At 37.7% G+C, this 27,880-nt stretch overlaps 1 protein-coding gene and 1 long non-coding RNA gene across 6 annotated transcripts in view; both read left to right on the top strand.

Moving 5' to 3' along the window:
- Positions 1-27,880, top strand: part of LOC309630682 — a 440,591-nt gene that overhangs the window by 104,665 nt on the left and 308,046 nt on the right. The gene's annotated exons all lie outside the window — the stretch shown is intronic.
- Positions 1-27,880, top strand: part of LOC309630453 (uncharacterized protein) — a 311,054-nt gene that overhangs the window by 47,943 nt on the left and 235,231 nt on the right. For 3 of the 5 annotated variants that reach the window (XR_014245675.1, XR_014245676.1, XM_082395759.1), the window contains exon 1: positions 1,323-8,830. Coding sequence is in view for 2 of the 5 variants with exons in the window: in XM_082395759.1 (XP_082251885.1) it covers positions 8,786-8,830 (45 nt within the window). In the remaining 3 variants the exon portion in view is untranslated. Of the gene's footprint in view, positions 1-1,322; positions 13,967-27,880 lie in introns of those variants that run through there. The other 2 variants (XR_014245674.1, XM_082395760.1) reach the window with 2 other exon arrangements.

Genomic DNA, 27,880 nt, shown 5'->3' on the forward strand with positions numbered 1-27,880 from the left:
GCTACTCAGAGAACTGCAAAAGAAAAGACAAAGAAGACAGACAGCCGGGGAGTAGGATCATCTACTATCACTAATGGTGGTTTTCGGGGGTGGTCCCCACTGGGCTCCCTAGGAAGCAGCCTCCCTTCCTCTGGTAGAGAAAAGAGAAGCTGCTTGGTTGCTCGGGCTGGGGAAGGGGGACTTGAGTTAGTGAGTTCACCTTGTACAGACACTCAAGCAGTTCTCCTGTTGTCAACTCCATCTCACACCCAGCCTTCAGAGGTCATGGGGTTTGTGATGGGAGCCAATTCCATTCTTGTTGGTGTGCCCCCTACTGGCATTTGGAGTCTTGTTTTCCTCTCTTTGCCTCTGTCTGTAGCAGCCTCTTGTGGGACTGTGGGCCCCAAACCCTCGGTCCAGCTGACTTCAGGGCAGGAATGGACATTCCCACATCAAGCATCATCAAGCATGGCCTCACTCTCTGAACTTTGCTGCCCCAGGGCTGTTTGAAGTTCTTGCCTGGCGGCAGGCCAGAAGCAAAAAAGTTTTAATATTCCCGGAAGCAGCCCTTCGTGGTTGGGGGAGGGAGTCATGAATCAATGCTCTAGCCTACTCTGAGCTGGTTCTACATGGTTCCTCAGAAAGCTCCTGAAGGACCTGAGACCTAGCTGTGCACAGCGGTAACCAGCTTCCCGTCTCGCATCCACCACCCTCTCACTTCTGCTATCTGGGTTCACTCATTGTACAAGGCCTTTCTTCCCCTCTGCTAAGACTAGACTTTCCAACTTTCAACATTGTGTTAGAACATCTGCTGTGGTTTCTTCTCTCATGCATTTTGTCTTTGTGGGTTATAGTTTTAAATTCCTTATCATCATGTCTGTGGAGTTAGAAAGGAAATGGAGATACTGTATGTCTTCAAATTGCTCTTCTTCCCCTGCTGACTCCTACTTAACCCTCAGCTCCCATGTTGCTTCCTCCAGGAAGCCTTCCTGGACCTTCCCATCAAAATGAGGTTTCCTGTTTTGCCCTCATAATATCCTACATTCCTCCTCATAGCACTTAGCACAGTTTATATCTTTATTTGTTGGTTTACCACTCTCCCAGTAGAATCTAAGCTCCATGAATCAGCCTGCATCTCTTTTCTAGAATCTATCTGTTTTTATTCAATGAACAAAGCACTTTCCTCTGTCCAACATGTTCTAAACAGACCCAACCTCCCGATCCTTCCATATAGCAATAAGGTGACCACTAAGGTCACTCACGTAGAGACCTTTTTTTGACACCTCTTCTTGGAATGGCTCAGCTTTGAGCCAACTCAGAATTATGTCATCAAGAATGAGTTGTCAGCTAGCAAAATTATGTCAGCATAGACATGAGTAGCAGCTGATTTGGGGAATGGAGACAAAAAAAGGAAAGCAGAGGGTCACTGAAATAGGCTTGATTTTCTTCCCACCCCCCTACCCCAACCCCAGCTCAAGCTAAGTCACTGACCAACTCCCAGCATCTTCTGATTTGAGTTACTCCTGAAGGCAGAGTTGTCCTCAGTGTTCCTGGGCTGCTGATACTCTCTTGTCCCTTGCCTCTCACCATGCTGAGGCACCTCTACCTGCCTAGTTAGCCATAGGCTTTAGATACCATCCCCAAATACAGGACACAGACTCTCTGTGAACCACCTTCATAAGACTGGTGACCACACAGTGAAAGAGTGTGTGAAGATAGTGCCTTCAAAATCTTACTTAACTGATGGAGATGCAAAAATAAATGATTGCTTCAAAGAAAAATCTCTGAGATATTTTACAGAAATAGGCCAAAGATTGTTTGGTTTAAAGAACTATTAAAGCATGACAAAGGGATCAAGAAGGTTCCCCACTCCATCCTGAGAGTCCTTCATGTGACTTCCGTGTCCGCACTGCACCTGATTTTAAAACTAGCACATGTATGACATATAATACAACATTTATAAATTAAGGAAGCCCACCTCTTTTAAGTAAGATTCTTTAAATCTCCATTTCTGACAGTCTTACTATTTGCACGGTAACTGTAACAGGCGTATTTTTTGGAAAATAGTGAATAAAAACTGACAAGCTATCTGGGGAATCTGTATGTATAATTGATAGGGGCATAAATTAATATGATTAGGCCTTTATTGGGTACAGTGGCTGACAAACCTACAAAAGGGGCCTGGAATGAAACATGGCTGTGGTCTCACCGCTGATAGACATCAATATGTAATGTGGATTCTCTCAAACTTTCTCATGTGGTCTGCTGACGACAGGACTGAGCCTAATTGAAATTTTTATCTTTTTGTTGCATACAGACAGTTTTGGCTGGTCACTTCCTTTGGAAAGAGGAGAAAACCAGGTGATTAAAAAAAAAAAAATCAAGGTTTTCAGTGAAGTTCTTAATAAAATCGTTTTATAAAGGCTTTAGAAATTAGTGCTTTGTAAAGCCCCTTTGGAGAACCTGCCTTCTGGAAATTCCTTTGCACTATGATTTTTCGAATATTACTAATTAGGCATGTCCAAACCAAAGTAACACAGAAAATTCAGTCACTTCTGGGAAATTGATGGGACTTTCATAAAATCATGGTTGGTTAATAGTTTAGCTTTTTTTGACACTTATAAAAACATTTCTTAATGCCTATGATAAAATGCATCTTTGCAGAATAACATCTATATGTCCATAAGTAACAAAATTAATATAATTTTCCCATCCATTCTAAAAAACAAATTTACATGCTTAATAATTAAACAATTATCATCCCTGCGTACCAGTACTTTTGCTTATATACAGTTTTGCACTGTATGTTTTAGGTTGCAATACTGTGATCAAAAATAGGAGATTGGAGTTGTGATATTTACAGAATGACTTGTTAAGTTTCAGAGATCGAAGCACTTTCATCTGTAATTTTCCAGAACTTCCTCATTTTATAGCATATAAAATATTAGTCACATTTTACATCTGCCCTTAGCAGTAATAAGTTTAACATGTGAAACAAGCTCGATATGATTTGGGGGAACATTTGTGTACTGCAACCAGAAAGGTCACATGTTTTATGTACTTTGTGATAAAAGTGAGTGTTGATATCTAGGGACTGGACAATGAAAACTAATGGGGCATTGGAACTTTCTTGGTGACCTCATGAAGCAATTTACGATCCTTTTATCACCCCTAATACGATGTTGTCATAAAAATGATCTTTTAATTAAATGTAACAGGAAAACTCTGCACCCTCATTGGGGTGTTTCTGGTCCTGGTGAGTTAACAGTTTTAATAGCATACCATCAGCAGTCAGCAATGTTGGATTTATAAAATACCGTTCCTCTCGAGTACTTTCAAAGCTATGATCTCTGTAGCTGTATCAGTTACCCCAGGGTCTAAAGTGTAAAAGGAAAGCAATTGGAAGAGTTTCTCTTGCAGAAAGGCAGTGGAATATCATAGGAAGACAACTGAGCTAAGAAGAGACATGGGCTATCACGTTCTAAATGCCTACTATGTGCTAGGCATTCCACCAAACTTTACCCTAACTTTTATTTCAAAGAGTTTAGCCCTTATTCTCTGGAGAAGGGGGTTCTGTATCGGTCTCTGCCACTATTCGGTAGTGTGATCTTGGGCTCGTAGCTCTGATCTCAGTTTTCTCTTCTGTAAATGGGGTGGGAGAGTAAAGAATGGGACGAGATGGTCTCTAATTGCAGCTTTAAATTTCTATACAAGAAATAAAAGAATGAGGATAGAAGAGAGGAAGAGAATCAGAGGAAGAGACATTATTGAAGTTTACCGTGAACCATCCATTGTCCTGGGGTCTGGAGACAGATGACCAAAATATAGCCCCTGCTATTAAAGAATCATACGTAGGCTTGTGGGAGAATGAATGCCATGTTAGCATAAGAAAAATGTATGCTGGTAATGGCAAGCACAGAGAGCTATGGAAACAGACGAGGAGGCGCAGCTCAAATGAAAAGTTGAAGGAAGGCTTCCAGAGGGAGATGACGACTAGCAAAACCTTAAATAGTGAGGAATGTGACCTGGGTGAAGAAAGGTGAGACTAGTGTCCCAGGCAGAAGGCAGACTTACAGGGATGAAACAGCCTGGTGTATGCAAGGAAATGCAGGAGGTCTGCTATGACGAAGGCATCAAACACAAGGTTGTTAGTAGGAGGAGCAAAGATCAAAGACATAAACGGGACCCCGTTCATGAAATTTCTTACAAGTTGGGCTAAGGAGCGTGGACTTTATCCCACAGGAAATGAGAAGCCACAGACCGGTCCGATTGAGATTTAGAAAACTGAGCCTGGCTACAACAAGAGGGGAGATCTGAATAGAACAAAAATGGAGGCAAGCAGGTCAGTTAAGAAGCTACGGCAACATCTGTTGAAAGATGATCTGGCCCTGAACTGGGGAAATGGCATGGGTGCTGAAAAGAGGAGACAGGCATGAGAAAAGTTTGGAAGGTAAAATCAGCATGGCATGGGCTTGATTGGATGGGGGATCAGTCTAAGAAGGGGAGACCAAATTGCTGGCCAACTCCATCAATTCAACGAAAGCAAAAGTCGGTTAATTCCGTGGAGAAAAACAGTTAGATACTTTCTTTGTCTCTGTGGTCGTGAAAAATCCAAAACGTTGATGAACTGAAATAATTTTTTATTAAGTGCTCGGCATGAACTTCCCTATCACTCGTCTTCCCCAGAAGCCAGTAGGGGATAAAGAAAGTCATTTTTACCTCCGCTTTGTAGCTGGAGAAACAGAAGTCCTGACATATCGGGTGACACAGCACCAGGATGTCGGTACAGAGGAGGAAGCCACCTCTCCTAGCTCCAGGTCCACATGATTATTCCTTTCACAGCCTGCCTTCTCTATGACAGAGAGACTTAAAGCAATTCTTTTCCATAAGTATTGATTGTTATTAGCATTCTGATTTTTAAAATATTTAAATTCTCTTCTCTGATAACGTAAGGATTTATAGTCCTTAGTTTTCCCTAGGGAAATAATTGTCCTTTGAAATTTGCTTAAGTTCCTAAATATTCACGTGAATAGTGAATGACACGTAGTAGCTACTATACTATTTAAAAAGAGAACATTTACAACATCGACACCCTTCAACTTGAAAAGGTAGCCCAAATTAATCCATGATAGCACTCATTTACATGAGATGTGTTCCATTCACAGGAGGATTCTTGACAGTGAAACTCATTCTTGATTGTCCATGGTGATTGGATAACTGGAAAAAACAAATAATCCCAAATCGCACTTTAACTAATATTTTTAATCTCCTCATGTATCAACCGTTTTACCAGGGCTGCAATCAAGCAGCAAAATTAACCTGCTTGAGTTTTATCTTTTTCCCACTTCAAGACCTGTTGAGAATTTCACCCTGGGACACTGGGAAATAGGAAGCACAAAGACCTTGCATTTCAGCAAACAAGATGACATTTAGGAAAGACCATACATTGCATTTAGTAAGTCGCTGAGAAATCCATTAACTCTGCACTGTATCTTTCAGTCTTCTTCTGAGCTATGAAATCCTAACAACTCAAATCAACATTCTCTCAGCCCTAGGTTAATAAAGGGATTCCTCAGGGACTGAGGTCAATGCCCCAAGAATTAAAATCAGGTAGGAAACACCAACATACAGTTGTGGCCACAGAGTTGGAATGTGAATGTTAATAAAACAGTACATTTGATGCCTTGATATGTAAGTTTTATTGAGCACAAGTCTATTATTTTACTCTCAGAATGAGGGTGACAAATGAATTTGAGAGGTTAAATAATTCTCACACTGACACTCTCTCTACCCTTACTGGTTCAAGCCAATTTTATGTCTTGATTGGAGTCTTCAAACATCTTCCTAACTGATCTGTTTACTTCTGGAATACCTTTAGAATACCTTGCCTTCTGTGCTGCTATAATTATGAACCTACTTGTCTTCACATTTCAATATCTCCCTATAGGGTGTGTAATAATATCCAAATTCCTTTACTGGTGTATAATACATTTCTGGTTCAGCCTCTGCCTGTGTGCCTCACATCCTCATGTCCTGCTACTTTCCTTCACCAACCCTGAGTTCCAGCCAAGTTCAACCAACTGTAGGTCTTCAAAAATACTACTTTTGCTTATGCCTCCTCCAACTGGCACGTCAGCCTGCCAATCCATCAAAAATCAGCTAAAGGCTCACACCTGAGTCCAGTGATGTTGCATGGTTCCTGAAAAAAGTAAAAGGATGGGGGCCAGACAGATATGGGCTGGAATCCAGGCTCCACACCTGACTGGCTATATGACCTTGAAGGAATTACTTCAGTCTCTAACCAGAATCCTCACCAGAAACAATGGGATAACAACAGTATCTATGTCACAGGGATACTGAAGGAATTAAAGAGCAAACGTACGTAAAGCTTACAGCACAGTGCCTGGCACTTGGTAAGGACTCAAAGTGTTAGATGTTACAGTATTACTGGTAGTAACTTTTAATCATTCTTCATGCTTCCACCAAGCCCAAATGCATAGTCTAGCAGCCATATTCCTACACCTTTCCTTGCTGTAACTGTTTAAATGTCTGTGTCTTCTACCAGGCTCTGCAGGATCTGTGCACCCCGTGTGAAATGTTCAGGACCTGTCTTTGAATGAATTAATGAGGAAATTGAAAACCTTCCCTCCACTGCTCCTGTAAATGTAGAATAAGATACAATTTTTTCACACCCATTTCAACTTGGGAAGGATTCTATATGACAGTTTATAGCACATTATCAATCTCACTTTTATTGGAATATTGGCTTTAATTTTTTTTCCAAGAATATATGAAAGACAGCTAATGAGCCCATGTTTCAATGATTTGAATCACATATGCTGCATTCTATAAAATAATTATTTTATGGCACATTTTATCAAATTACTGGTATCTTGGCAGTGGCAGTGATGGTGTTGTTTCATTTTTATTTAGTCATATTCTCTAATCTTTCTTCCTGTTACTATTACTGCCTTCTACTTATCACCTGTTCGCTTTAGCTGTTCTTGTCTCTTTCTGTCTTGTGTTTCAATCAAGTGGGATAAGGTCTGGTGGGAAAAGAAGATGAAAGTGAGCCTTAGAAGACACACACAGAAGCCACTATTTGAAAGTGCCCAATCCACCATCTTGAGACAAAAGTTAACCAATATTTTTTGTTTAATTTTATTAATATATAATATTACAAGTAATAAAAAAATAAATCTCATTGTATGAAAGGAACCACACAGAGACTAAAGCTCGCTAAGCCTCCCAGATCCTTTTCTGTGCTATATTTGAGCATGTATGTATGTATCTGTATATATTTACTTAATAATTTTTTATACTGAATTCATAATTCTTTTTTTGAGTGTTGAGCTTTTCCATGCCAGTATATATGGCTTAATTTTGTTTTAAAATTTTGCATAGTATTCCTTTATATGGCTATACTGTGATTTAGTAACCATTCTACTCTTGATAAATATTTAGGTTATTTCCATTTTTATCTTGCAATAACACCCTTATACATGTCTCCTTGTGTACATGAATCTATATTTCTCTGGGAGTAGATGCTGAGAAGTGTAATTGCTGTGTCATAGTATTTGGACTTGGAAAAAGAAAATTTTATTCAGTTATTTTTTTAACAAGAATACAATCTTACAGTATAAAATTGAGATGTTATAAAATGGTATTTACCTTCCAATGTCTGCTATCTAGTCATATAGTTCCCTCCCAGGAAGCAACCAGTGTTATCATTTTTTTGTATGTCCTTCCAGAGATATTTTTCCATATTGAAGCAAATAATTAAATAAATGTATTTACCTTGATGTGTATATTATGTAAGCAAAGGTGTGTGTGTATAGGTAAGTCTACAATTCTTTATCCGCTTTTCTGAAAAAAATCTCTATTTATAGTCTTATATCATCTCACTGGACATGAATTTTCAAACATTTTACCACCAAAATATCCATATGTTTGGTTAAGGGGTGCTGCTTCAGGCTGCACTAGGGGTATAAGCCCAATAATGTATTTCTAAAATCCAAAATACTCTGAATTCTAAAACCATCTGGCTCAAAGATTGCAGATAAGAGATTATAGGCCTAAATCTATCTTTTTTAATCCTTTGAATGATCCCAGAAATTGTAATAAATTTAACAATATGCTCTTTGTTGTTTATCACTTAGTTCATTTTAGAGATATTTTCACATTTCACAAAATAGTCTATACATCGTTTTACACATAATTCATCTTATATATAATTTCATATAATATTACAAAGTATATCTCAATGTTTTTAATAGATTCATATTACTTCATTGTATTGATGTACCATAATGTGTTTAATGGGTCACTTACTGATGGTCATTTAGCTTTTTCCCAATATTTTACTCTTACAAATAATACTACAATGAATAAATTACTGAGTCAAAGTATATGTGCATTTATATTTTTATAGATGCAGTCAAATTTTCTTCCATACAAGTTATGTTGGGTTAAAGATGGGTGCAAATTCTTTGCCATTCCTAGCATCAAGAGGCAAGGTGTATATCCCCTGCCTTTGACTTTGGGCTGGCCCTGTGAATTGTTTTTGCCCATTAAAATGCTGTAGAAGTAATACTATGTAACTTCTAAAGCTGGGTCTTAAGAGATCTGCAGCTTCTACTTTCTCAATCTTGAAATGTTCACTCTTGTAAATCCTAGGCAATCAGAAGTGCGAGCCACATGGAGGAGGACCAAGGTACTCTGGCAAATAGCCCCAGATGATCTAGCAGACAGACAGAACCAGCCACGTGAATCCTTCTTGGATGTTCCAGCCTAGTCAGGCCTTCAGATGAACCACCCTGCTGAGCCCAGGCAACCCACAGAATCATCAAAGGTGATAAATGGTGGTTATTTTCAGCCACTAAATTTTATTTTATTTTTTTTCATTTTTTTATTGATGTATAGTTGACTTACATTGTTGTATCAATTTCTGCTGTACAGCAAAGTGGTTCAGTTATACATATATACATTCTTTTTTTAATATTCTTTTCCATTATGGTTTGGATATTGAATATAGTTCTCTGTGCTGTACAGTAGGACCTTGTTATTTATCCATTCTATATATAAAGCCTTACATCTGCTGACCTCAACCTCCCACCCCATCCCTCCCCTAGCCCCCTCCCCCTTGGCAACCACAGTCTGTTCTCTATGCCCATGATTCTGTTTCTGTTTCATAGGTAGGTTCATTTGTGTCATATTTTAGATTCCACATGTAAGTGATATCATATGGTATTTGTCTTTCTCTTTCTGACTTACTTCACTTAATATGATAATCTCTAGTTGCATCCATGTTTCAGCCACTAAATAGAGTGCCTTTTAAAAGTCATAATGAATAGGTTAAAAATGATATCTCACGATAATTTTAATTCCCATTTTTATTATGAACGGAGTTGAGCATATTATCACATTTCAGTTATTTTTAATGACCATATATGAGAAGCTTGAGCCACCAGTGGCCTGGTGGCTACAAATATCTCTCGTCTACATTCTCCATCAAGTATACCTCAGTTATTGGGACTTCCCTGGTGGTCCAGCAGTTAAGACTCCACGCTTTCACCGCAGGGGATGAGGGTTTAATCCCTGGTCGGGGAACTAAGGATCTGCATGCCACGCGGCATGGCCAAAAAGTTAAAAAAAAAAAAGTATACCCCAATTATTTCCTGAAGTCCCCTAAAAAGGGCCTCCCACACAAGACTGTGCCCCAGTCAGTCACCCAGCAGGGCCTTCCCCAATTTCCCTTTCCAGTTTCATTCCTTTCCTCTTCCAATGCCTGTGAACTCCCATGAAGAAGTCTCAGTGTTGCTACTGCCATGCCATTTCTCATCCCACCCAGACCCGAACTTTTTCCACGTTATGAAAGAAGATCTCCTTGCTTATCAATAGCTGATAACACATACCGGGAAGTCCTGGAGGAGGGTTGACTGTATTAACAATTTTAAAGCTCTAATTCTGCCATGAAGCCATGAAGTCCTTGCAGCATTTAGAGTGCGAAGTGGATCAGTTTCATGCTTTCATTTTATTTTATTTTATTTTTTAAAATTTTATTTATTTTTGGCCACGTTGGGTCTTCGTTGCTGCCCGCGGGCTTTCTCTAGTTGTGGCGAGCCGGGGCTGCTCTTCGTTGCGGTGCTCAGGCTTCTTATTGTGGTGGTTTCTCTTGTTGCAGAGTGCGGGCCTCAGTAGTTGCAGCGTGAGAGCAGTAGTTGTGGCTCACGGGCTCTAGAGCTCTGGCTCAGTAGTTGTAGTACATGGGCTTAGTTGCTTCACGCATGTGGGATCTTCCCAGGCCAGGGATCAAACCCGTGTCCCCTGCATTGGCAGGCAGATTCTTAACCACTGTGCCACCGGGGAAGTCCTGTACTTTCATTTTAGATATGAGAAAACTGCTCCTAGAAAACTTGAGATATTGATTCAGTGTTACAAAGTGAGTCAGTGGTCATCTCAGGATTAGGGTGAGGGTCTTGACACCAATTAAATATTCAGTATATCAACTTCCTATAATTTTGAGTAATGCTTTCTGCATTTTAGTTTTCTGTCATATAAAGGCTTCTATGTTCTATGTTTTGTAATAGTTGGCACTCATTTGGTTGCAAGTGACAGAAACTGAACTCGGACTAGCTTAAACATAAGAGACACTTACTGGCTCTAGTAACTGAAAAGTCCATGCATGCTGGGATTCAATGCCCAAAAACTATTGTCAGGGCTCTGTTTGTTTTCATCTCTCAGTTTTGCTTTTAGATTTTGGCTACATTTCCAGGAGGCCTTTTTCTATGAGGGATAAAGAAAGCTACCAAAAGTTTTAGTTTTCCGTGGTTTTTTAACCTTACAATCCTGAGGAATGTATCTCCTGATGTCCTGTTGGTGTCACATGACCTTCCATGAAGCAAATATTGTAGGTAGGGGGATGAAATACTCTTGCTGGAACTTGGGGCAAGGGAAGGGCAATATCAACCCCACATAATTTACATTGAGTAAACTGGGTAATTATAGCATCGGGGAGGCATGGGGCCCAAGTAAAAGGGTACCAAGTAGACAAACAAGATGTGTCCACTATGTGTATTAGTATCTATTCAATACCCATTCTACTAAGTGCAGTAAAGTCTCATACTTAGTTGAGGTTTCTTAAGCTTGTGTGGATAAATTTTACTAATTAAAATTTTAGAAGGCACTTATATTACCCATTCAAGTTTAGGAGGGTCTCTGCTTTTGTTTGGGTGAGACAAGAACAGGAAAATGATACAAGCTACTGGATAACTGAGATTACTGGGGTTCTCAAAGGTGTATTCTTCATTCAGCTGTGCAGGTTTCACTATACAACTTATATAACCACACACAGCAGCCCTGATTATCACTCTCCAATATCCTGAGAGGTTAAATAATCTTAGGACTGAAGTTGCAAGTTTGTGTAAAATGAAATTCATCCATTATAAGTGTCAGTCTCATGAGACTTGACAAATGCATATAATCATGTAATAGCCACCCTAATCAAGGTATAGAATATTTCCATCACTCCCCAAAGTTCTCTCATTCTCCCTCTCAGTCAACACCATCCCCACCACCACTTCTGGCTTCCAGCTACTTCTGACCTGCTTTCTATAACCATAGCTTTACCTATTTGAGAATTTTCTATACGTGAAAACGTGATCTTTTATAAATGGCTTCTTTCACTTAGTACAATACTTTTGAGATTCAAACATATTGCTGCACATATTTGTAGTTTGTTCCTTCTTATTGCTAATGAGTACTGTACTGTACTGCTATACCGTTTTGTTCATGTGTTTACCAGTTGATAGTCATTTGGATTATTTTCAGCCTTTGGCTATTATGAATAAAGCTGCTATGAATATTCATGTACAATTCTTTGCTCAAGACATATGTTTTCTTTCCTCTCAGGTAAGTATTTAGGAGTGGAATTGTTGAACTATGATAAATATATATTTAATTTTACAAGAAACTGCCAAACTCCTTTGCAAAGTGGCTGTACCATTTTGCATTCCCACCAGTAACACATGAAAGTTTTACCTGCTCTGTATCTTTGTCAACACTTGACATTATCAGACTTTTAAATTTTAGCCATTCTAGTGGGTGTGTATTGGTATTTCATTGTGGTTTTAATTTTCATTTCCTTAGTTAGTCCTCAGGAAATTAGTCTTCTTGACTAATGATGTGAGCATATTTTAGGGGCTTATTGGCTATATATCTTCTTTGGTGAAGAGTCTGTTCAAATCTTTTGTCCCTTTTAAAATTAGGTTGTTTGCCTTCCTATCGCTGAGTTGAGAGTTTTTTATGTAGTCCCACACCATTCTTTCAGTTGATGGGACACAAGTGTTTCAACTGATCTGTGCCACCTACATTCTCGATAAAGTAACAAAAAGCTGATTAATTATATATCCCTAGTTCTGTGTTGGAGGAAAACCTTATTTTCCTCTGCCATCATAGTTCCATATGGAGGCTGCTCCCTTAGAATTACCTTTCTGCCTCTTGCCCCACCACTTCGCCAGCAGGGTAGGATGAGAGAGCTATCTGACTGGTGAATCTGGGAGAAGTTGTGAGCATGCTCAGTTAAGCCCCTGGATGCTCTGGGATTGGTTGTGCACAGAGTGTGCCTTTTCTGCTCCTCCCCACTATAGTAGTGTCATAGCCTGTGGTTTTCCAACCACTGCCTGTGACTGGGAGGCTTAGTTCAATTGAAAAAGTTCTAACAAGTCTATTTGGTCCTCACACTAAGTTTTACCAAAAATCAGCTTTTTTTCAGTAAAGTCATCATGAGAGTGAGTATCCTATTATCTTTGTCATATATTGTTACTCAGTAAAGGAGTGACTATCCTATCATATTCACAAGTCCCAACTGCACTTAAGAGAAGGAGATTATACAGGGCAGGAAGACCAGGAAATGGGAATCTTGAGACCATCTTAGAATTCTGCCTATCATGGTACCTGATACCAGGAGGATATGAAACTATCTGTATTCAGAACAGGAAGGGGCATGTAAAGGATCTGTTCCTTAGGGAATTTTAAATGCATGAGAGCTGATGGCAAATGCCTTTAAGGACCTTAAGGTAAATTAGATCCTACTTCTACTACTGATTTTGGAAATAACCAAAAACTTAAATATCAAAACAGTTACAGAAGACTTCTTTTAGAGCTTAATTTTCTAATTTAATCAATATATCATACTGACCCACATAAAACTATTAGCTATCTCTTAAATTTTTTTTGCCCTGTTTCTCACATCCATTCGCCCCTTTGCCCCACCATTCCTGTATGTATATATTTCCATTCCTCATTTCTGTTTCATAAAAAATCTTGTAATATTTTCCTTAGAATTCTGAAATCTATTTTTGTTCCAAACAATTCAAGATGGGTGATTTCTGAGAGTCCATGTGTTCAGCCCAGAACTTGGCAGGTCTCTAGGAAACAGATTACAAAACACTGCTAAAGTCCAAACCAGAAACCCAGTTTCTTCCAGAAAGATGACTCACAATCTGGCCAGAGTTTCTCAAGTGCAGGTTTCCATGCAGGTTACCGTCAGGTGTCTGTCAGTTTTATTAAAAGGAGCCACAGTCATGTCTTTGGGAATGACCATACATCAGTTTTCTCAAAAAAAAGTCTCAGTTTATGCCTTTTGTCTTGGTATAATAATTCATCGTGCACCTTTTCACTCTCAAAAGTTTCTCATTTTCGACAATAAATAACATGATCATTCTAGGTTGTATTGCAGAATACTTTCCAAATTGAAATAGAACTTAACACATACACACACACACACACATACGCACACACACACACACACACACACACACACACATACACAAATAGCAATTTGGGATATTTGTTAGTAAATTCAAACCCCGTTTGTGTTGCAAAAATTCAAATTATTTGGCAACGATTCAATAATCAGTCCATGCTTGCTGTCTTCCATATGCATTCTGTGAGTTTTACTCTCATACTTAACAATACAGTTTTTTTTGATACAAAGATTACAAGCCTACTAATAAGTATTTCTGTGAATCCAATTTAAGATCATCAAGTAATACATTTTGAAACTAGAGAATGTATCAACAAATATATGTTAATGGAGAGAGATTCTCCCATTCTCCAATTCCATTATGTTGTAGAAGACCAGAAATGCTATACTGTGGTCTGGGATTCTAAAGATCATTAGGTATCAAAGTAAGATTCAGACAGAGAGAGGAAGAGAGAGAGAGACAGAGACAGAGAATGAGAGCATTGATGAAGTAAATCCATGTGCTTTTCTGGGTCAAAACACATGTATGTACCCAGGTCAAAGAAGACTGGGTCCAAGGCTGGGACACAGGTGAAAAAGAGGTGATACCTTGGAAACATCTGCATGGGTAGGTCACTCAAACAGCCGAAGTCAAAAATCCAGTAAAGAATATCAGGGTTGAAGAATGTAGAAATATCATGGAAATCAAGTAAAATCAAGTAAAATCTAATAGATAAAGCATTCTTTTGCTCAAGTTTAACTGATTATTTCCCTCCCACTCTGAGAGGAGACTATTACTTGCTAGAGGATGTAAGTGACGATAGATGACATGGTTTGGAGTGTAGCATCAGGGACCAGACACTGTTTTTACCAGAGGTGGTGTCTGGGAATAATTTTGTCTATTGAATATACCTTTAACAAATACTTGAATGCCCTTTATGTTCCAGGCATTGTGTTAAGTGTTGGATGTATAATGGAGAGGAAAAGAGAAAACAACTGTAATAGTGATAACAAAAGGTCCAGTTGCTGCTCTTAAGGGACTTATAGCGTAGCCCCTTAATTTTGGTTTCATTCTGTAGCTATATTCATTTCAATTGTCACTGTGCTTATTGGATAGACATGATACCCTTCTTATGATTTACATGTCCACTTAATTATTTAGCAAAAATTTTTGGAGCAAAAGGTATGTTTTGGTCATTGTTTTGGTGCTGGGGCCAATGCTTGTGTATCTTTCATTGTAAGCTAAATCTCTAAAATAGTCTTTTAAGCACATTCTGAATACAAGCACAATGCTATATTATTTGGTGAAAATGTTCATTTTCAAGAGCTCTTTTTTTTTTTCTAAAAAGCTCCAGACAATTACACGTTCATCACTTTCCTTAAGTGCTATCACTTACATAGCCTCTACATAGTATTTCAACATGAGGTTAATTGCAGCTAAAGAAAAGTTTATGATTGGTCCAGACAGGTATTTTTCTTCATTGTCTAATACCATAAATCCATTAAATTCCTATCCATCTTGTCATCCTCTCCTTGAAGACTGGGTTATATGACCTGCAATACTAGCTCAGTTGCGTGATTATAATTGGGATTGGCAGAGAGCTTTCAGGGTTGCAATAAATTTTGCCACAGGCAGAGAGGGATTTTGTACCAACCCAATTCCAAAGTGAAATCAGAATTTTTAACTATCTTATTACTGGTGAACAGCATCGTTTAGAAGAAGGAGCTATGGAAGTCTTCTGGCTTTAATAATTGCAGTAATTTGCTTTGGAGGATTAAGTTTGAAGTAGCTTACAGATATGTGGTTTTTCTTTGTATTATTTGTGACTAAAGCATGCCACTACCTTTAACCCTGTGTTCTGGAGTTCTTCTGCATCCTTGGATCATTTTTTCATTGTTTTCGTAGCCCACGGATAATCCTGGGAAATGGGAATGGTGGTAGAGCTCTTGTCAGAGGAAGTGGACAACACATTTTCTTCTGCTCTATTTTTGTCTTTCTGGGGAAAAAAAGGCAAATTTCAAGGACTCTCCAGTGTTTGTGTATACGTGTGTGTGCGTGTGTGTGTATGTATGAGCAAGTAGCCCATGTGCCCATGATACATGTGTTCCTCCTTGAAATTTCAGTTGTTGACATGCTGGAAAAATTGGGTACGTAAATTATTTCTGCCCCCAGGCACTTTAACTTGTATGGCCAGCACTTATTCACTGGTCACCATGGGTCCCCCTGTCCTTGGCAGCATTACAGGGGTAATATTTTTTAACATGGTTGAACAGCTCTTGGAAATTTCCCCAATGTATTAAGCATGAACAAGCCTTTCTTCACATCAGGCTTGCATGTCTTCCCTCCACATTTATTTCTCTACAACCAACATATTTATTGGGACCATTATGAGAAAAATCTCCCTCTCCATAAATGTTTGTCTTCCCCTTTGTCCCTTTTATAGGATCGTGAAGAAATGATGGACGGTCTTGTTGGATGATCGTATGTGTGTGTTTGAAGGGGAACTCCCTTTCACTGAACTATCTCCGTGAAGTCTTTTTTAAAAAGCCAGACAGTAGCTTTTGGGAGTTTGCTTTGGAGTGACAAATGGGCTAAGTAACAAAATAGGTGATAAACAGGACTCATGATGTCAATAAAAAATGGAGTATTCTCTGTACCGGCATTTGCAAATGAATTCATTTACCACACCCATGGGTATCACTAAAATGTATCTAGGATCTAGTTTTTGACAGAACACCCTCTGGCCGAATAGCTATCTAAGAGCAGTTTAAATTGTGGAATTCAGATAACAAATGCTCAGATTATTAGTTCATTTTTTCAAAATTTTCATGATGTAAACACAGTAGAAGGAAAATAATCAGATTTTCTGACAATCCTCAAGAGCAGTTATCTCTGTGATACAGGACAATGTTGCCAAGACGGCCTGATGTGTCTGTTGTCACAGCTTCTTGGTTCATAATTAAACTAAAATTCAGGGTATATTTGAATGCTGTTTGTGCAAATAGCCATCATTTAAGATTCTGTGGAATCGAGGTTGACAGCTGGGTAATATAAGGATATGTTTACTACTGTGCCCTTACAGAGGGAATGGAGAGAGACATAGCTTATAACAATTCCAGCCAATCCCTGCTTTTATTTTGGCAAGTCTGGAATCTATTCCTCTTCTAGAGCACTTGTTTGCTATTCACTGGTAACCAAAGGCATAAGACAGGGAGGAGGCATCCCTACATTAAGTTCTACATCAGGACTTCACACAATTTCCAATTAGTCTGTTGGGGAACTGGGCAAGCGGGATCAGGAACAAAAACACATCATCATGGTTGTGATTTACAAGGTGAGTTTTGGACGCACTTCCCCCTCAAATACCCCTGTTTACAATCGCATTCCATTGGGTTCAGATAGGAAGCAGACAATCTGAGTACGTTTCTTGGGGGATGTTTCTCAGAAAGCCAGTGACCTGACTAATGCTCGTATTGGCAGCCTCAGTGAAAGCCATGGAGACCAGATGACCCACTTCTGTCTTCAAAGCAAGGCGGAGGGACGATGGGAACAAAGATCAATCCTGGGCTCTAGCTGCTGCTGCAGCTGCCTCACGGGCAGGTCTATTTCTAGGGGAATTTAGAAGGTTCTATTTTTAATCCTCTTACCTTTAATGTATAACTACACTGTTGCATTTGAAGGCATGAGATCAGATTCTGAGCCCTATAGAGAGCCTCTCTAGTGTAATATATTTTAAAACAGGCTGAACTTGGGCACATACCCTACCTAGGGTGCTCTCCATTTTCTGGGACTAACAGTCACCACAAGAGTTATTTGGGTGGAAGATTTGTTTATCAACATATTTTGTCTGTCTTTTAATACTTTAACTTTTTAATAATTGAGGTAAAATTTTTATATGTGAAGTGCGTAGATCTTAAGTGTACAGTACCATTCGGTGACTTAGGACAGATGTATGCACTTGTATAACCAACAGCCAAATCAAGATATAGAACATTTCCATCAATCCAGAAAATCCCCTTGTGACCCCTTCCAATCTCTTCCCCATCATAAGCAACCACTCTTAAGTTTCTATCACTAAGATTACTTTTGCCTGTTCTTGAGCATCATATAAATGTCATCACACTTTTTGCTCAACACAGTGTTTTAGAGATTTATGTATCTTGTTGAGTATATCAGTGGTTCATACTTTCTTATGACTAAGCTGGATTGCATTATATAAATATAATGCAATTTATTTATTCATTCTCCTATTATTGGACATTTGGTTTGTTTACAATGTTTGTCTATCTTAAAGAAAGCTACTATGTGTATTCTTGGAGAAGTCTTTTTGTGGATATATGTTCACATTTATCATTAGTGTATATCAAGAAGTAGAAATTCTAGGTGAAGGTGTAGGTAAACCTTGAAGTTTATAAGAAAACTATCAAATGGTTTTCTGAAGTAGTTGTACCATTGGTTCTGGCTATTCCACAGCCTTTGTAAACATTTGGCATTTTCAGCCTTTTTAATTCTAGCCATTTTTCTGGTGTGATATGATAAGCTGTTGTGATTTTATTTTGAGTTTCTCTAATGACTGTGATGTTGATCAAATTTCCATGTTAATATAACTTTTTCGGTAAAGTGTCTGTTCAAGATTTTGGCATATATTTTTATTGGGTGCCTATTTGTAATTGATTTGTAGGACTTCTATCTTCTAGATATGTCTTTTGTCATATGTGTAATGCAAATGTTTTCTTCTACTCTGTGGCTTGCTGTTTAATTTTCCTAATATGTCTTTTGATGAACATAAGTTTTAATTTTGATGAAAAACATTATGACAATTTTTTGTAGTTAGTACTTTTTGTGTTCTCACTGAGAAGTATTTGCTTATTCTGAGGTCACAATCTTCCTCTGTTTTACTCTAGGAGCTTTATAATTATAGCTTTTAATTTTAGGTGTACAACTTATCTCAAATTAATTCATGTATTCTGTGATGGAGGGGTTTATGTTCATTTATTTCTTCATATTTTTCCCAATTGTCTCAGTACTACGTGTTGATAAAATTTTCCTTTCCATGTTGAATAGCCTAAACACACTTGTTGAAAATCAGTTGAAACTTTATAGTGTAGGTATAGGTTCAGACTCTGTTATGTTCCAATGATTTGTCTTTCCTTACATGAATACTATTTTGTTTACTGTTACTTTATAGTAAGTTTTGAAATCAGGTAGAGTGGGACTTCCAAATTTGTTCTTTTTCAAGATTATTTTGACAATTCCAAGTCTTTGCATTCTCATTAAACTTCTGGAATCAACTTGTCAATTTCTACTAAAAAAAAAAAAAATGCCTGATGGAATTTTGATTGGTATTGCATGGAGTCCATAGATCAATTTGCCAAGAATTGATATTTTAATAATATTGATTATTTTAATAATAATTAAATAATTTTAATAATATTCATTCTTCCAAGTTATGAACATGGTGTGTCTATCTATGTATTAAGGTCTTCCTTAATTTCTCTCAGTTGTGTTTTGTAGCTTCAGCTGGAGAGGTACTACACATATCTTTTCAAAAAATATTTCTAAATACTTTACAGTTTCTAATGTTACTATACATGGAAACTTAAAATTTCATTTTCTAGTAGTTTGCTGCTAGTGTATAGAAATGCCATTGATTTTTGTATACTGACTTTGTATACTGCAGCCTTGCTGAATTCATTATTAGTTTAATGAGATGTGATTTTTCTGGAAGATTCTTAGGACTTTCTATAGATATGATTATGTTGTTTGTAAATGAAGACAGTTTTAGTCTATGTGTCCTTCTTTCTTTTATTTCTTTTTTTCCTTGCTTTATTGCACTGGGTAGACCGTTCAGTACAATCATGAAAAGCAATGGTGACATTCTTTCCTTGTTTCTGTTTTTAGGGGGACAGTCAGTGTTTGATATTTCACTATTACACATTGTTAGAAAAAGGTTTTTCATAGATGCCCTTTATCAGACTGAGAAAATTCCCTTCTATTTTCAAACTTGCTAAGATTTTTTTAGTTTGTCTTAAATCATGAATATATGTATAATTTTGTCAAAATTTTTCTACATCTGTTGAGATGATCATGTAGATCACATGTTGTTCCTTTTTTCCTACTGATGGGCTAAATTACACTAGTTGATTTTCAAATGTTAAACCAATTTTTTATTTCTGGAATAAATCCCAGCTGGTTATGATATATAATTTTTTCATGTAATTCTGAGTTCAGTTTGCTAGTAATTTGCTAAGGAATTTTTTGTTTTTGTTCATGAGAAATATTGACGTATAATTTTCTATTCTTGTAATGTTTTTAGCAAATTGAGTCCCAGGGTTATACTGACCTGGTAAAATGTGTTGGGAAGTGTTCCCTTTTCTATTTCCCCAAAACATTTATGTAAGAAAGTATTATTGTTTTTCTTAAATGTTAGAATTCACAAGTGAAACAATTTGGGCTTAGAGTTTATTTGTGGGAAGAGTCCTTATCACACATTCAATTTCTTTCATTGATATTAGTCTGTTCAGAAATTGATAAGTTGGGTTTTTTCAAGGAATTTTTCTTTTTCTAAGTTGTAGAATTTATTGGCATTAAATTATTTATAGTATTGCCTTCTTATGATTTTAATATCTGTAATACCTATATATATATATATATCATTTCTTTTGTTTCTGATATTGAAATTCGTGTTTTTTTATTCTTGATCAGCCTTGCTAAGGGTTTATCAATTTAATTATCTCTTCAATGAACCAATTTTTCCATTTTTTTGGTTGTTGTTTAGTATTTCATCTGCTTCCAATATTATGGTTATAATTTATTTCCTTTATTTCCTATGGCATTAATTTTTTCCCTACTTTTGTAATGTGGGAGCTTAGTTTATTAATTATAAACTTTTCTTCTTTTATATGAGAAGCATTTAAAGCTATAAATTTTCTTCTAATCACTCTTTTAGCTGAATCCTATATTTTTTATTTTTAAAAATTATGGTAAAATGCACATAACAAAATTTATCATTTTAACCATTTGTAAGTGTGCAGTTTGATAGTGTTAAGTACATTCACATTTTTGTGCAACCAATCACTAAAACTCTTTTCATCTTGCAAAACTGAAACATTATACTCGTTAGACAACTCCCCTTCCCCACTCCTCTCAGCTTCTGGCAACCATCATTCTACTTTCTGTCTCTATAAATTTAACTACTCTAGCTACCTCATGTAAGTGGAATTATACAGTGTTTAACTTTTTGTGACTGACTTATTTCACTTAGCATGATGTTCTCAAGTTTCATCCATGTCATAGCATATATCAAAATTTCCTTCCTTTTTAAGGCTGAATAATATTCCACTGTATGTATATACCATGTCTGAATGCTGGCCTGAGTGATGATCCCATAGGTCCCTGAACATTTGATAATTCATTTTCAATCTCTTTTCTCTGTTTTCTTTGGATTAGGTCTACCTTCAACTCCATTAATCCTTTTGTTGTTGTTAATTTTTTGTTGTTGTGTTGTTGGCTGCGTCAGGTCTTAGTTGTGGTGTGCAGGCTCTTCATTGTGGCGCATGGTCTTCTCTCTAGTTGTGGTGCACGGGCTTCCCTCTAGTTGTGGCATACGGGTTTTCTCTCTCTAGTTGTGGCGTGCAGGCTCCAGAGCACGTGGGCTCTGTAGTTGTGGTGCGTGGACTCCAGAGTCCATGGGCTCTGTAGTTTGCAGCATGCAGACTCTCTACTGAGGTGCGTGGGCTCAGTAGTTGTGGCACATGGGCTTAGTTGCCCCACAGCATGTGAGAACTTAGTTCCCTGACCAGGGATGGAACACGCGTCCCCTGCATTGGAAGGTGGATTCTTTACCACTGGACCACCAGGGAAGTCCCCAACTCCATTAATCCTTTATTTTGTAATTTTCAATTTGTTCTTCAGTGCATGCAGTAAAGTTTCCTTTAATTTTATTACTCCTTTCAGTTCTAGAATGTCCCTTTGGTTCTTTTTATAGTTTCCATTTTTTCTGGATTCCTCATCTGTTATTCATTATGACCATCATTTCCTTTATGTCCTTGATCATATTTATAATGTTTTCTGTGTAAATCTTTTCTGCTAATTCTAATACCTGCTTAATCTCAGTGTTAGTTTTTTTTTTTTTTTCTTCTTGAATATAAGTTACATTTTCCTGCTTCTTTGCATATCTAATAATTGTTACTGTATGCTGGACAGTGTAAATAATACATTGTATAGAGTGTGAATTGTGTCATCTTTCTTTGAAATGGTTATACACTGTTTTGTGAGATCCTTTTGGTTCTGTCATAGTGGGTTTTATTCTTTGTTAGAGCAGGTGTTGTTCGGTTTTGAACATAGTCCTGTGATGAGGCCCTTATTCTCAGGCATGATCTTTACATCTAAATTGTGGTCTTCTGGAGTTTCAACTGAATGTCCAATATACTCAGTGAGGTCTATTCATTCAAGCTTGACCAGAAGTTTAATGTTTCCCAGAACAGCCTCTAGTATTACTCTTCAGCTCTCAGTTCCACAGGAAAAGATCCCTTCTGTGACTCCCAGAACACGTGTATCCCAGCACTCAGCCAAGGACTTACAGGGTATTCCTACCTAGACTTCTGTGTTTCCCTTTATGTATAGCTACCTTCTCTCTGGTACTCTGTCCTGCAAGTTCCAGCCTCATTAGAAGCCTGGAATTCTAACCTCTGCCTCCTCAACTCATCTAGATCTCTGCTCCTCTTGAGATCTAACTCTCATTACCATGGCAGAAGAATGATGTAGGCAGAAATCCAGGACAATCATGAGCCTTGCCTTGTATGTTTTTATTCTCTCAAGGATCACAGATCTTCTCTGCCTGTTGCTCAATGCCTTCATCACATACTGATTTTGCTTCATATATTTTGTTGATTTTTATAGTTATTTTTCATCAGGAAGGAAAGTCTAGAACTAGTTATCATGTCATACCTGGAAGCACAATTCCAGTTTTATTTTTTAAATAGATATAATGCAATGAGCTAGTATTTCTGTGTATTACGGAAGACCTGCAGATATAATCTTAGGGAAAAACACTTTTCTTTCCCCTAGCATCCAACCCGCCACACACTCTGAAAGCTTAGTCTGTTTGTTAGAGAACAGTAGCCAAAGGGTATAATACTCAACTCTATGACTTCACCCAAGAGAAGAAGAAAGTACTTATTTAAGTAGATATAAACCAAGGACTGATTTCTGAGTTTTAAATATGGGCTTTCATATATTGTGTTCCCCCATAATTCATATTTTGAAGTCCTAACCTCTAGAACCTTAGAATGTGACTATATTTGGAGATAAGACCTTTACAGAGATAATTAAGGTTAAATGACGTCATATGGGTAGGTTCTAATCCAATATGACTGATGTCTTATAAGCAGAGGGAGAGACACTGGTGATTCTCATGCACAGAGTAAAGGTCATGTGAGGGTACAGCAAGAAGGCAGCCATCTGAAAGCCAAGGAGAAAGGTCTCTGGAGAAACCAAACCTGCCAACACCTTGATCTTAGACTTCCAACCTTCAGAACTATAAGAAAAATTGTTTAAGCCTCTCTGTCTGTGGTATTTTGTTATGGCAGCTATACCAAAGTGATACATGCTTGTAATGTTAATACAAGGATTTTCATGGCTGTGTTGTTTAAAGATAACTCAAAATTGAGTATAATTTTATGCAGAGTTATTGAGAATTGGTTATATAAAATCCAGTACATATTTATACAATGGAATATTATGTAGCTATCAACTGTAAAATATGACCATATACAGGAAGAACATTTACAATGTAACAGATGAAAAAATTTGAGGTAAGTTTATAAGAAAAAATTATATGTGTACTTTTGACGCAAAGCTTATAGCAAACTAAGGCCATATTTTTTAATAGTTAAGTTAAAGTTAACTTACACAGTTAAGTGACTGCCAGGGGGCTGGGGAGAGATTGATTTGGAAGGGACGTGGAATGTCCTTCTGGGATACTGGAAATGTTTTATGTCTTGATTTGAATGGTAATTACATTGTATACACTGAAATAAAAATTCAGTGAATGGTATACTTAGGATTAGTGTACTTTTATACACCTTTTTGTATTTAAACTTTACCAATAAAATGATCAAAAACTGATATGAGTTTACCTACAATCTTGTCACTAAAAAATGTCCTAATCTTCTCCCTGGCCACTGAGGCTGGAATAATCCCATACATGTAGAGTATTTCATATAATTCAGTCCCAATAGCTCACCCTTGGGCTGAGAATTCAAAATCCACCTTGATCTTGGAGAAAAGTCATCCCATCAATAGAAGCTAGTTGCTTTGCAGTGGGTTATTAGATTGCAGTAATTCCACAGACTGAATGCCTACTGAAGAGAAATCCAGAGAGACTTGCTTGTCACCACTATTGTTGCTAAAATCCCTTCTAAAAATACTCATCACCATGCTTAGAATAAAACCCAACCTCCCATCATGACTAGCAAACCAAAAGACCTGACTGCACCCCGCCCCCCAACTTCATCTCCTGCCACTCGCCACCGTTCCTCTTTTTCAGCCTGCTCCAGACACACAGCCCTCACTTCTGCATCTTGATCTTTTCAATTCTATTCCAATCTCAGGGTCTTTGCCCTTAATCGATCTCCTACTTAGAACATTTTCTCCCAGATCCCATTATGTCTGCCTTCTTTTCATCATCTTAACATCATCTAACTGAAATGTCAACTCTACTTCCTCAGAGAGGACTTCCCTGGCAAATCTAGCTAAAGCAACCTTCTCCACACCTACATAATCCTTTTTCTATTATTACTCTATTTTATCTTCTTCAAAATATATACAGGTAGACGTATGAAGCTATGTTTATAGTTATTTATGTGCATTTTTTGGAAGGGTCTGTCTGTCCCCTGAAATATAAGGTTCTTAAGGGCAGAGGCTCTGTCTGATTCAATACCATACCCCCAGTTACTAGTGTTTAGAACCTAGTAGTGCTCAATAAATGTTTTCACTGATTTGGTGGACTGATTTGTCATGAATAACTATCCTCACCACCACTCAGTCCATTACAACTGAAACTTCACACAAAGAGCTAATCATGACTTAAAAGCACCTGTAAGATGGTGGAGGGAAGAACTGGAGAATCTGCAGTCACTGGTATGATTACTGAAAACAGGTGGTTTCTCACTGTGCCAGGTCATCTCCATGCACTTTTGTTATAATGGCTTACCTGTCTAGCACAAGCACCTCAATTTGCATGTGTGTGGTGGGGAGGCAGGAAGTAACAGGAGCAAGACAAGGTCATTCACTTGAATGTGACCTTCAGTCACGATTACCCCTTTCCACCTGTGTACTAGAATTCCCAACGTGGTAAATCTTGATTGTGTACTCATACTAATAGCTTTTAATTCAAATATCCACAGTGAGCTGCTGGATTAAGAAATCTACTAACTATAGTGACTTACAGGGCCCAGAAATTACCCTTCCCCAAGAGAGTTTAGGTTTTGAAATTAAACCAGATTATTTCCTTTTACTAGCTACTTTAGTCCTCATTTCTGCCCAGTGGTCTCAGTAGCGACTATATCAATGATCCAGTTTGGTGGGTTTTTTTTTTTTTTTTTCAGTATACAGCAGAGTAATTCTTTTTTTTTTTTCTTTTGTATTATTTTTGCAACATCTTTATTGGACTATAATTACTTTACAGTGTTCTGTTAGTTTCTGCTGCATAACAAAGTGAATCAGCTTTATGCATACATATATCCCCTCCCTCTTGCATCCCCCTCCCACCCTCCTTATCCCACCCCTCTAGGTGGTTGTGAAGCACCGAGATGATCTCCCTGTGCTATGCCGCTGCTTCCCACTAACTATCTATTTTACATTTGGTAGTGTATATATGTCCATGCCACTCTCTCACTTCATCCCGGCTTACCTGTCCCCCTCCCTGTGTCCTCAAGTCCATTCTCTACATCTGTGTCTTTATTCCTGCCCTGCTCCTAGGTTCTTCAGAACCATTTATTTTATTTTTTTAGATTCCATATATATGTGTTAGCAGACGGTATGTGTTTTTCTCTTTCTGACTCACTTCACTCAGTATGACAGACTTTAGGTCCATCCACCTGACTACAAATGACTCAATTTTGTTTCCTTTTAAGGCTGAGTAATATTCCATTGTATATATGTGCCACATCTTCTTTATCCATTCATCTGTCGATGGACACTTAGGTTGCTTCCATGTCCTGGCTATTGTAAATAGTGCTGCAATGAACATTGTGGTACATGACTCTTTTTGAATTATGGTTTTCTCAGGGTATATGCCCAGGAGTGGGATTGCTGGGTCTTATGGTAGTTCTATTTGTAGTTTTTTAAGGAACCTCCATACTGTTCTCCATAGTGGCTGTATCAATTTACATTCCCACCAACAGTGCAAGGGGGTTCCCTTTTCTCCACACCCTCTCCAGCATTTATTGTTTGTAGATTTTTTGATCACGGCCATTCTGACCAGTGTGAGGTGATACCTCATTGTAGTTTTGATTTTCATTTCTCTAATGATTAGTGATGTTGAGCATCCTTTCATGTGTTTTTTGTCAATCTGTATATCTTCTTTGGAGAAATGTCTATTTGAGTCTTCTACCCATTTTTGGATTGGGCTATTTGCTTTTTTGAAATTGAGCTACATGAGCTGCTTGTATATTTTAGAGATTAATCCTTTGTCAGTTGCTTCATTAGCAAATTTTTTCTCCCATTCTGAGGGTTGTCTTTTCGTCTTGTTTATGGTTTCCTTTGCTGTGCAAAAACTTTTAAGTTTCATTAGGTCCCATTTGTTTATTTTTGTTTTTATTTCCATTTCTCTAGGAGGTGGGTCAAAAAGGATCTTGCTGTGATTTATGTCATAGAGTGTTCTGCCTATGGTTTCCTCTAAGAGTTTTATAGTGTCTGGCCTTATATTTTGGTCTTCAAACCATTTTGAGTTTATTTTGGTGTATGGTGTTAGGGAGTGTTCTAAGTTCATGCTTTTACATGTAGCTGTCCAGTTTTCCCAGCACAACTTATTGAAGAGGCTGTCATTTCTCCATTGTATATTCTTGCCTCCTTTATCAGACATAAGGGAACCATATGTCCATGGGTATATCTCTGGGCTTTCTCTCCGGTTCCATTGATCTATATTTCTGTTTTTGTGCCAGTACCATGCTATCTGATTACTGCAGCTTTGTAGTATAGTCTGAAGTTAGGGAGCCTGATTCCTCCACCTCCATTTTTCTTTCTCAAGACTGCTTTGGCTATGCGGGGTCTTTTGTGTTTCCATACAAATTGTGAAATTTTTTGTTCTAGTTCTGTGAAAAAATGCCATTGGTAGTTTGATAGGGATTGCATTGAATCTGTAGATTGCTTTGGGTATTATAATCATTTTCACAATGTTGATTCTTCCAATCCAAGAATATGGTATATCTCTCCATTTGTGTGTATTATCTTTAATTTCTTTCATCACTGTCTTATACTTTTCTGCATACAGGTCTTTTGTCTCCTTAGGTAGGCTTATTCCTAGGTATTTTATTCTTTTTGTTGCAATGGTAAATGGGAGTGTTTCCTTAATTTCTCTTTCAGATTTTTCATCATTAGTGTATAAGAATGCAAGAGATTTGTGTGCATTAATTTTGTATCCTGCTACTTTACCAAGTTCATTGTTTACCTCTAGTAGTTTTCTGGTAGCATCTTTACGATACTCTATGTATAGTATCCTGTCATCTGAAAACAGCGACAGCTTTACTTCTTCTTTTCCAATTTGGATTCCTTTTATTTCTTTTTCTTCTCTGATTGCTGTGGCTAAAACTTCCAAAACTATGTTGAATAATAGTGGTGAGAGTGGACAACCTTGTCTTGTTCTTGATCTTAGAGGAAATAGTTTCAGTTTTCCACCATTGAGAATGATGTTGGCTGTGGGTCTGTCACATATGTCCTTTATTATGTTGAGGTAGGTTCCCTCTATGCCTACTTTCTGGAGGGTTTTTATCATAAACGGGTGTTGAATTTTGTCGAAAGCTTTTTCTGCATCTATTGAGGTGATCATATGGTTTTTCTCCTTCAGTATGTTAATATGGTGTATCACATTGACTGATTTGTGTATATTGAAGAATACTGGGATTCTGGGATAAACCCCACTTGATCATGGTGTA

Source organism: Balaenoptera borealis (genome assembly GCF_965194805.1).
Source record: "Balaenoptera borealis genome assembly, chromosome: 1".
Lineage (NCBI taxonomy): Eukaryota > Metazoa > Chordata > Mammalia > Artiodactyla > Balaenopteridae > Balaenoptera > Balaenoptera borealis.